This window comes from Anastrepha ludens, chromosome 3, assembly GCF_028408465.1.
Source record: "Anastrepha ludens isolate Willacy chromosome 3, idAnaLude1.1, whole genome shotgun sequence".
In the NCBI taxonomy this organism is placed as follows: domain Eukaryota; kingdom Metazoa; phylum Arthropoda; class Insecta; order Diptera; family Tephritidae; genus Anastrepha; species Anastrepha ludens.
Genome location: NC_071499.1, coordinates 27957029 through 27967915, shown reverse-complemented (window position 1 = coordinate 27967915; position 10887 = coordinate 27957029). Strand labels below are relative to the sequence as shown.

Here is a 10887-nt window from a genome sequence, read left to right as displayed (position 1 = left end):
AGAAAAACAATTTATTTTAATTAAAAAAATGGATTTTAATTAAAAACAAATGTATTTTAATGAAAAAAAAATTTATTTTAGTGAAAAAAAGACTTTATTTTAATGGAAAAAAAAATTCTTTTAATTAAAAAAAAATGTATTTTAATGAAAAAAAACATGTATTTTAATAAAAAAAAAATTATTTTAATGGAAAAAAAAATTAAAAAAACATTTTTTTTAATTACAGAAAAAGAGTTAAAAAAAATATATAAAAAAAAGCCAAAATAAAAACTTTATTTCATAACCTTTTGGAGTTTTATTGCAGTCAATACTAGACCAAAACTAGAGAACATTTATACATAAAGATCTGCGACCTGTTAGAAATAGTACTTTAGCAAATTTCAAATAAATATTTTCTATTACCAGCATAAATTTTGCTGGACCTGCCTAGAAATAAATTGTCAAAGTCCTAATTCAACTGTTGTTGCAACAGCTTTAATCTCGGTGCTGCTTGCGCAATAGTCCATTTCCAATTATATTACACAGTCTGATAGAAATGAATACTGTAAAACTATTGCCTTCATGCGGCTACCTTACATTTAATCCCAGGATTATTGCCGCATCTCACTACTCATTGCTGCGCTACAGAAATTCAGTTAAGTCATCTAAAATCGCACTGCAATCCCTTGGAACTCTTTGAAGGTGCACACAAACTCGCTACTTACGAAATGAAATGAATTTTGGTCAAATAGCTTTTTTTGGGATGGGATACATGCAGTCATTAGGCAACAACCAAGAATAGAAAACTTCGAAAACATCAGTTTTTTTTTCTTCATCATCGTTTTCCGTAAATTTTTGCACTTACACTGAGTATTACTCACAACACACACAAAGTGAAATCAAAAAAAAAAAAAAAAAAAAATTTTTTTAAATAAATGAAAATACGATGCAATAATAACCATACACATTTAAACTACATTGGAGAATTATTAATTACTTATTTACTTAACAGCTATGTACAATATTATTTGTATGCATGATTGCGTATTATTATTATTACTATAACTAAAATCATTTGTGTTAGCCAAAAACAGAGAGAGAGAGAGAGAGGGAGAGAGAGAGGGAGGACTATAGTTTATAGGTTAGATTTCGAACTGAGTGTCATGGAAGAAGCAACTTCCTGCAGCTGTTTCGATCGGTCAGTCAAGAGGATCGCGCTAATGAGCAATTACATCTATTACACTCACTACTCATTTTACTTTAAACTATTGATTGCATTGTCTACATTGCGCGTTTTCACTTATTCGACATTCGACTCTTCTTCGAATTTCACATGCGATTCGTTTAGTGTAGTACACACACTAAAATAACAATATATTCCATTACATTGAATGTTTTAGAGTTTTTTAAAGAGTTTCTAGCTTAATTTCGTTTAACAATACAGACAAAAAATACTTGCTAATATTGGCATTTGTTCTACGCAACCCTTCTTCATCATTCTTCATTGCTTGCGATGGTCGGCACTCGTATATAAAAATTTCGTTTTGGATTTATGTATTTGATAATGTCTCCGGTCTCCGTTTCGATTCTTCGATTTCCATCATCATAATCACCATCACACCACTGTTCAGACCACCAAGTGCGGCGCTACTGCTCAGTCGTAAATGAAATTCGCCGAATCACACAGAGCATCGCTATCATCACCAAATTTTCCATTCATTGTGTAACTGGAACCAGCTCCGTATACCCATTCTTTTTTAATAAAATCACCATCGGTGGTCGATGATGAGGTCTGGTGCAAGGGTCCCAATGAACTGTGATCAAGGCGAAAATCATCATCATCGTCCGGATACAATTGCACTGGAATGGTATCGGGTATGGAATGCGGGTCAAAGAGATTTCCATATGGCGGTAGCGAGTGATTTAGATCGACATTATGATCGACCAAGTCGCTGTCAAAGTTCGACATGCGGAATTTTGAACTTGGCGGCGAGTGTGGCGAATGAGGCGCTGCAGAGTCCTCGAACATCACCTCTTCTTTGATAAGCATTTCATTTGAATTGTCACCCGAACCCGAAGAGTACAGATTCGGTTCGACTTTGATAATGGCCGTTGTGGCCAAGGACGGGGAGGATTTCTCATCGTCGTCATCATCATCAAAATGCTGGCCATTCACACGCATAGAGCGATGATGAGAATGTGACGAATCGACAAAACCGTCCAAATCGTCATCGTCATCATCGTCCAAATGCGTCGTATGTCGACGTCGGTGGCTATTATGGTGACTTCGGTGGTTATTACTGCGCTGTAACGCACGGTGGTGGCTGCTCGATGAAGAAATCGACGAATTGAATTGAGACTGATGGTTGCGTGTACTGCGTATGGTTGAGGTGCCAATCGCGGCAGACGCCAGCGAGAGCGGAGCGCCAGATTTGGATACTACCACTGACGAGGAACATGATGTCGACGAGGATGACGGCGATGGCGAGGGTGATGTACCTACAATTTGTGTGAGAATAATTATTAGTAAATGTGACACATAAATTATACTAGCAAATTTCTAATGTAAATGCTGCCTTTATTGCTGACTTTTCAACACCAACTAAGATGCGAGTTTTCAAGCTTTAATTATTTTAAGCAACAACTGTATCTTACCGGTCTGCTGCACCACGCTAGCTAATGCAGAGGAGAGTGTACCGGCGCCCCCTGTAGAATGTATTATGGGCGTCTTGCGCAACAATTGTTGTTGCAACGTGCTGCTGGCGCTTGCATTACTGCTCTGTATGACGTGAGTCTGATGCTGCGATTGTGGCTGTGACAGACCAACACTTTGATCGTTCTGCATATAATTTTTGATCACAATGGTACGGGTGGGTGTCACCAAAAGTGATTGCTGCTGTAATTGTTGTTGTTTGAGTTCATGCGATGCATTCGAAGATTCGTTCGAGGAATCCTCGGCGGTGGTCGTTAGCAAACTGTGACCAGCCGAAGTCAAGGAAGAAGTGGATACAATGCGACTACTACTGCCACAACCCTGTATGCTATCGCTCATTCCTGAATTGTCATCCTCCATATCTTCAAGCAATTGCTTCTGCAAATGGCGCTGCATTCCACTGGTACTCGGCCCGTCATCGTTCGCTTTGGCCTCAAGTTTGACTATTGTAGAAGTCGTGGATGATGACGCTGTAGTGTTGGTCGCATTTTTATCATACTTTATTGTAGTTGTAACTTGCGAAGTCTGGTCGCGCTGATGCACTTGCATATGTGTCTGTAAGGAGGACTGTGTATGCAACTTCTTCTTGCACACCTTGCACTCGAACGGAAAGTCACCGGTGTGGGTGCGCGCGTGTATCTTCAAATTGTAACGCTGCCCAAAGCCTTTGCCACAAACATCACATCTGAAATTTAAAAAGTAATAAATGTACTACATGCAAAAGAAAGTATTTTTATCACTACTCACTTGTGCAATTTTACGCCTGAATGCAATTTTGAGTGGCCACGCAGCGATGCTAAAGCGCTGAATACCTTGCCACAGATTTCGCATGTTAGGTTCACATTCTCATTGTGAATCTTTTTGTGCACTTTGAAATATTCAAAACTCATAAATTCTTTGTGGCACACATCGCATTTATATTTGTGGCGTTCGGACTGCTGGCCCGTGTGTACACGCATGTGTTTGATGAAATTTGGTCGGAAGCGCACCACACGTCCACATATCTGACACTCGTACGGCTTGCAGCGTAGACAATGTTTCTCGTAGTTCTTGAGCGACTTCAGCACCATGTTGCATATAGCACATTTCATATTATTGGCATGACCTGAGCGATGAATGTCGAATAGCTCCTTTGACTCAAACTCCTCCACGCATTCGACACATTGATAGGTTACTGGATTATTGTTGGTGGAAGCCGCATTGGTGTTCCCGCTACCGTTTGACGTCGAGTGTGTGGCATTACTTTTAGCTGTCGACACTGCAGTAGCTGTTTTAGTAGCCACCACTGTGGAAGATCCAACATGACCAGAAGACGATAGTGGCGATGACGATGAAGTTGATGGTGATAAAGATTGTGTTGTGACCGATGTCAACGCCGGCATTGTAGCCGGCGTGGGTGTAGCTACAACTACGTCTGCACTTCCAGCAGTTGCTGATGGCAATGAGGGCATCGTTACGGCCGCAGACGTGGTGGATGTCACCACTGTCATCGGCGTTCCAGTAGTAGGAACAGGAGTTGCCTGTAGGATAAGCTGTGTAGGACCACTGCCTGGTACACCCTGTTGTACCACATTCAAAACAGTCATAGGACTGCTTCTTATCACAGCCGGCATGCGTACAAATGTGGCACCAGCCATACCTCCCATGGCATTACTGATATATACGGGACGACGCTGAAGCTGAGCCAGTGCCTCCGAAACTGGCACTGTGAGAGTGCGTCCTGTTGCTGTACCAACTATTGATCCAGCCGGCAAAACTATTTGCTGCGTTTGACCACCAGTCAGATGCGAATGGTGTGTAGTTATTGCAGGCGTACTTATATAATTTATGCCAGTTCTAATGAACTCCTGTTCCGTGTTCTCGCTATGCTCCAATTTAATATCCGTATGTTGAAGCCGCAATTGATTTTCCTCAGCTTCGGCTGCTTGCTCTTCTTCCTCAATATCTTGCAAATTTTCGTCATTTAATTCGGGATCCGCTTCCTCTTCTTTAATCATATTCGAAGCTTGCGTTGTTTGTATTATAATGCGGCGTCCATTCAGTAGATGATGGTGTTGCGCCATTGTTTGAGTGGACGCAATCGTAGCGGCTACGTCGCTACCCACATGTGCTCTTGAGAAATCGGAAGCGCTTGATACTATTATATTCGGTGGGTTTTGTAGTTTGATAGTAGGGTTGGAGTTGCCACTACTAGCTGTTTCTATCGTCGCCGAACCGTCATCGTCCATATGATCGGTAACATCGTTATCGTCTTGCTCCATGGGAGCCTCTTGCAGTATAAATTCGATTTGTTGTGAGAGTGCGCTATCGTTCATTGCTATTAAACCATCCAAGTCCTTACCACTAACGATTGAGCTACCGCCATTGTGATCACTGACAAACAGAGAAGGCAAAGTATTGCCCACAACAACACTGCGAGATGTTGTGTTGCCAGACCCATTTGCGGCGCTGCTGGCCATTTCCATTCCTTTGTCAAATTATACTATTAATTTTCTGCGCTTTAAAATTACAAACAACGGAAAAAAAAAACAAAAAAGCCGATTACAGTTAGCCCTCTGGTTATTTATTTTGTAATTATTCCTGCAAATTGCTTTCACAGTTACCATTGACACACTCATACACTTCCTTTGGTCTGTCTCTGATTTTCTTGTTAATCAGTCAAGAGTTTCTTACAGCTCTCAGCATCCACGCTGAATTTTTTTCATGTCCCGCATTTTCACATCATTTTATTACGATTCGTTTTTTCTTTCCGACTTTCGCGCACTCAATTCACCTTCACCTTTTCCTTTTTGATTCTTCTTAAATCCCACTTCCACTTGTACTTCTTCTACTACGGTCCGCTTCATGCGTTTATTGATTTCCTTTTTGTTTGAGATTTTGTGCCGTCTCCGCGCGTGTGCGTTTGATTGTGTGCGAGTGTGGGAAATTTTCAAGCAAATTAACTTTTCATATAAAATCTAAAAAAACTCTTCAATATTCGTTAATTTACAACGTCATTTTCCATCCGTTTGCACTTAGTACACTTTATCACTTTAAATATCTTACTTTTAAATGAGCAGTTTTTGAACAAATGAAAATTTTCCGTGCGCTTTAATTTTCACTGCGTTTTTCGTCCTCCTTGCATTGTTCTGCTCAATTTTGCGCTGCGCCCCCTCAACGAGCTTGCAGTTTTCCTTTTAGCTCTTTCATCGTAGTTGCCTTACTCCTATTCGTAGACCATAGATTCGCATTTGTAAGTACTTAAACGTATGCGCAAGATTCACTTACGTTATTACGTGACTCGTCGAAGTTATACGTTTCCACCAAAGACAAACTTTGAGTTTGCAAGTTTTAGGTTTGAGAAAATTTTCAACTGTTTCTACTGCGTGTTTGATGGAAATTATGTTTAAATTGTAATACGTTTGTTTCTTCCTGCGTATGTATATCTACATTTTAGATGCTGTCAGCCAATCAAAAAGCTCTGATATTGACAACCTACAAAATATTGTTGCCCTGTATCGATAATGGACCATTTAATATTCGAATGTATGCAAACCCAACACATATAAGCAGTGAAAATGGGTTTCACTTGGATTTGGGTTGTGACATTTGTATGGGATTTGACAAGTGTTTAGGGTGGATTTTGCATTACACACGCCAGCGGAAGCAAACCCAAAAGTAAGCTGCGGTGAAAACGTTATGTTGATCAAAAATTTAAATAATTCAACCTCCTTGAAATTAATAAAAAAAAAATCGCATTTTAAACAGTTAATAACTTAAAGAATAGATATCGTTTAACTTAGGTAAACTAAAAAATTATATTTTATTCTTTAATGAGACTATCATTTTATTTATTTAGTTATTTAATATATGTAGTATCAACTTAACATACGAATAAAATCACTTTAAAATAAAGCAAAAATCAAAAAATTAAATTGCTTGTTATTTAGCCTATATTAATATAACAAATAACACTAGCTACACTGCCTAAACTTAGTTAAATTTTATTGCCATTATTTAATCCCAACTATTTACATAACTCACTTATATTCTATTTAAGTTTCGTGCGAGCTCTGTCCATGTTTACATTTTTTGTAGCATTTTGCAGGTATGGAGTAAATATCAGATACTCATTTTACTGATTTTCTAATAAAGTTAAAAGCTTTCTAGTTCTAATATCAAGAAAGTTAATTTCTAATATTTTTTTTTGTTAACGGCTGGTATGAATATAATGTAGCATTTGTTAGATTGTACCATCTACAAGAAAGTATTTAGTACACAAAAATTATGTATTTATCTGTATATACATTTTTTTATCATTTGATGTTTTATGCCCAGTTTTGGTATGAATAAAAAAAAACACATTTCCGAATATGAGTAGGTACCTACATTAGCGAGCATGATAAACAGTATCTAGTACAAATTGTAATTTCCATATTTCGTTCTTACTTAATTTAATTTTAAAATTATGAGTAAATCTATAGGAATACTAGATAGAGGACTAAATAACGCTGACTGTAAAATTAAGGGTTTATGTTTTTGCTGAGGCTACAAAGGCTATTTTCTTGCAGAAAAATCAGCAATCTGTTACGACAAGCAGATTATCTTCTTATCTTATATTTCTGGCTTTCATTTATTTGCATAAAGGCAGCCGTAATTTATGCCAATCAGCAGTTCAAAGAACTACTTGCACTTGATCATTTTGTTTGCTACATATTATAGCGACCCGAAAAGAAAATGGTGCACTCATATTTTTGAAATTCGAAGCTATATAAAGATTCTCCACTGATTTAAAAAAAAACGTAGCTACGTTGAATAGATTTCAATTTTGTTATTTAGTATGCAAAATTTCCTTTTGGCGTTTTTGGTAACTCTGTTTTTGTCAGTAATAATCGCAATAGCTTGGTTTTTCAAAGTCAAACAAAAAGTAGAATACCTTAATTTTGCTACATCTAAGTAGGCTAATACTGTAACTTTTTCTACAACAGAAATTTAGGTTTATTTTTTATATTTTGCTACTGTGAAATTTAGTGCGTAAAGATGAATAAGCAAACAAATCATTTCTAAGAGAAAAGTGTTCGTCCATTTTTTTGAAGTGAAACTTCTTAGGCGTGGATGGACATGCGAGAATGGAGAGTACAATTTCAAGGACATGCAACGTATTGGGCATTTTCGTTCCGCGAGAGAGAAAAAAGATATAACGTAGAGGAAAAGTAGAGAGAGAGAGATATACCTTATATACATATATCTTAGATACACTTTAGGCTATTTTTTCTGAGTTTTTCTTTGTGGTTGCAAATTTATAGTGAGAAATAACACTGCCTACTGTTTGGCGCTTATTTCCGTTTCCTGGCTAGTGCTTGTGCGTACTACAAAGTGCCATCCATTCCGACGTCGGATTTATTGGTATTGCCTTGCGGTAATTTGTGACGTTGCTGCGGTCCTGGAATCGCTGCGTTCGTGCGGGTGATAAACGTTCGGAGTAGTGCGCGTTGTTGCCGGCGTTTACCTACACCGGTCGACCCTTCTCCGTTTTTTGTAAATTTTGTCTCTTTCCCTCTTTCTTTGCCTGCCTTGAAAGTTCCACTTCTGTTATGTGTACTACGCTACACGCATTTTTTTTGAAATCTAAAAAGCCTAACTAACAAGTATTCAACACACTGAAAAATTATTATTCAGTTATCTACTGTACAATTATTTCCAAAGAAAAGGTGGTATTGAATGAGCTTTCAAAATCGATTCGACCACGTGAAGGATTTTACGTTAACATAATAAATCAAAAAATTCGCAGTTAATATAGCCCAATCACTAAAAGAGTCGCAGTTATGGATGTAATCCACAAACTATAAAAGATTTTTTTCTAAAACGTGAATAAAATTTTCAAGTATGCTAAAGAATAAGGTTCTGGAGTAGTTATTTTTAGTCGCAATGAAGCGAAATTCTACTCATTTGATACAGCTTTGTCTAGAGGAGGGAAGATACAACGCCTAATCCGTCTTAATGTAAGTTAGGAAAAGTCGAAAAGTTACCACCAATGTATAGGGTTATTCAATAGGTGCGCTTCAACTTTTTTCCGATAGGGAGAGCGAACGACGCAATATTTTTTATTTTTCGCTTGTCATTTGTAAACTTCATTAGTATACATTTCATCATGGAACGCTACACACTTGAGCAACGATTGCAAATCGTGCAAATTTTTTATGAAAATAATCGCTCTGTTGCTGCTACTTTAAGAGCATTACGGCCATTTTACGGTCCATTTAGCAAGCCGTCCCGTTTTGGAGTTATGTGAAGTCATTGGTCTACAGTAACAAGCCGGCGACGATTTGTGAGCTCAGAGCCAATATTGAACGCGAAATTGCTGGAATTTCGGCCGATTTATGCAAAAGAGTGGTCGAAAATTGGGTTCAACGATTGGACTTCGTAAAACGTGCACGCGGTGGTCATGCAAAAGAAATCGAGTTTCATACTTAAATGTATATGTTCAAACTCGATAATAAAAAAAAAAAAATTAGTTAAAAAAGTCAAACCGTTTGTGTTTTATTCAAAAAAGTTCAAAAGTTGAAGCGCTCTTACTGAAAACCACTATATATCCTTATGCATGGAAACTACCCTAAGCATATGGCGCTGATTATAAAGAAGTGGTTATTAAACAACGTTAAAAAAGTACAGCCTCTTTGGGCACTTGTATGTTCATATTGAAGGGAAAAGCACCAATAGAAGAGATCTTGAATCGTTGCCACGTGAGGAGTTCATTCCCAAGAACTGTCATTCCATCAACATTTCCCGTACATGTATGGGAAATTTTTGTGCTGCTGCAACAACAAGTTGAGTTGTGTTGTCAAACTTACTTATTTTGAAGTTTACTAGAAAAATGTAAAATAATCGATATAATATATTGTTGTACAGAATAAAATTTATCAAATTAGGAAAGTTTGAAATGAGGATGTACAAGTGTCTCAGTTTATTAGTGGGCCCTGCATGATTTATTATAATAATTGTAGTATATACTATTTTTATTCATAAATTTTTTGAAAACAGCTGATCAGCGTAGTCCAGTAAAAAGCCTTTTAAGAATACGTTATACGTTAATAGTTCTATAAGTTAGGTACTAATTTAAGAGTTGCTACTTTTTAGACATACCAGCCAACATTAAGTCCTCAAAATTTAATACTTCTTTTATTTAAGCCATTTTCGAACTTTGGAAACAAGAGCATCTAGTAATATATTACACGATTTATCGAAATTAATAAACTAAAATTTTTAGTAAACAATTAATCGGACAAACCTAGCAAATATACTTTAAATTCTAATATAACTCCATCAATTAACGTATAAAATTGTTTTTTGTTTTCTGTTTTTTGCAAAGTATGCCCGGTGATACATCAAAATGAGTTCCCAGAAACCGTATTTTGACTGAAAGAGAACTATTTTTATTCCTACTGAAGTGTGTTTGTTCAACTTAAAGCTATTGGTAGGTATAGAACCATTTTAAAAATTTGTATTTCAGTTCCATCGATTTTATGATTTAAGTCATCTAAGTAATTCCAATATAACTAACTTAAAATCCAAATAATATGTGCGTATATACACAAAATACCGAAATGCTTAATTTGAAGCCCTGTAGGCTGATGGCTTCAAACCCATTTGAGAATATTGGCGAAATTTTGGTATTTTACGTTAATGTGGCAGTACCAACACTCTTCACTTTTACTCTTTTACTACTAAATCCGAAAAACTACATTTGCAACCCGTCTGCAGTTTTCATATTACGTTTTTACTTTTCGCGTCTTCAATTTTTTGCTTTCTTCTTTCGTTTTGCACGCCGTTTGACTCATTTACATTCTGTCTTCATTCAGTTTCACCGCGGTCGCTTTTTTCGGCTTCTTTTACTTAACATATTCTTTCAACCCTTACATCCCCCATTCCCCTTTATAATCATTTTGTTCTTTTTTTCCTCCTTTTTCCACCTCTTTGGTCCTTTTGCGTTTGTTAAATTGCCCACCATTAATCACATTTTTATTTTCATTTTAACACACATATCCAACGCTCAATTGCACTGCATTCATTACCTACTTGATCGTTTTGTTATTATTCAACTTTTTATGTAGTTTTTATACAAATTACCACTACAAATTTTATTTACAATTAAACTTTTTCACAGCGATCGCTATTTGCCTGTTCGTTTCCTTCCCTAGACCGACGTACACACGGTG

General features: G+C 37.0%; 1 protein-coding gene across 10 annotated transcripts; it reads right to left on the bottom strand.

Moving 5' to 3' along the window:
• Positions 1–266: 266 nt before the first annotated feature.
• On the bottom strand, positions 267–10887 carry LOC128857250 (uncharacterized). 10 transcript variants are annotated; one of them, XM_054092915.1, is made up of 5 exons: positions 10748–10887; positions 5296–5897; positions 3440–5190; positions 2635–3377; positions 267–2478 (listed from the first exon to the last, which is right to left on the bottom strand). In XM_054092915.1, exons 3-5 carry the CDS (start codon positions 5155–5157, stop codon positions 1634–1636), a joined length of 3306 nt encoding a protein of 1101 aa, XP_053948890.1. In that variant the 5' UTR covers positions 5158–5190; positions 5296–5897; positions 10748–10887; the 3' UTR covers positions 267–1633. The 10 variants fall into 10 exon arrangements, with proteins under 10 accessions (XP_053948890.1, XP_053948889.1, XP_053948894.1 ...); XM_054092914.1 differs by having other exon boundaries at positions 3440–5660; positions 5738–5897; XM_054092919.1 differs by having other exon boundaries at positions 5738–5897.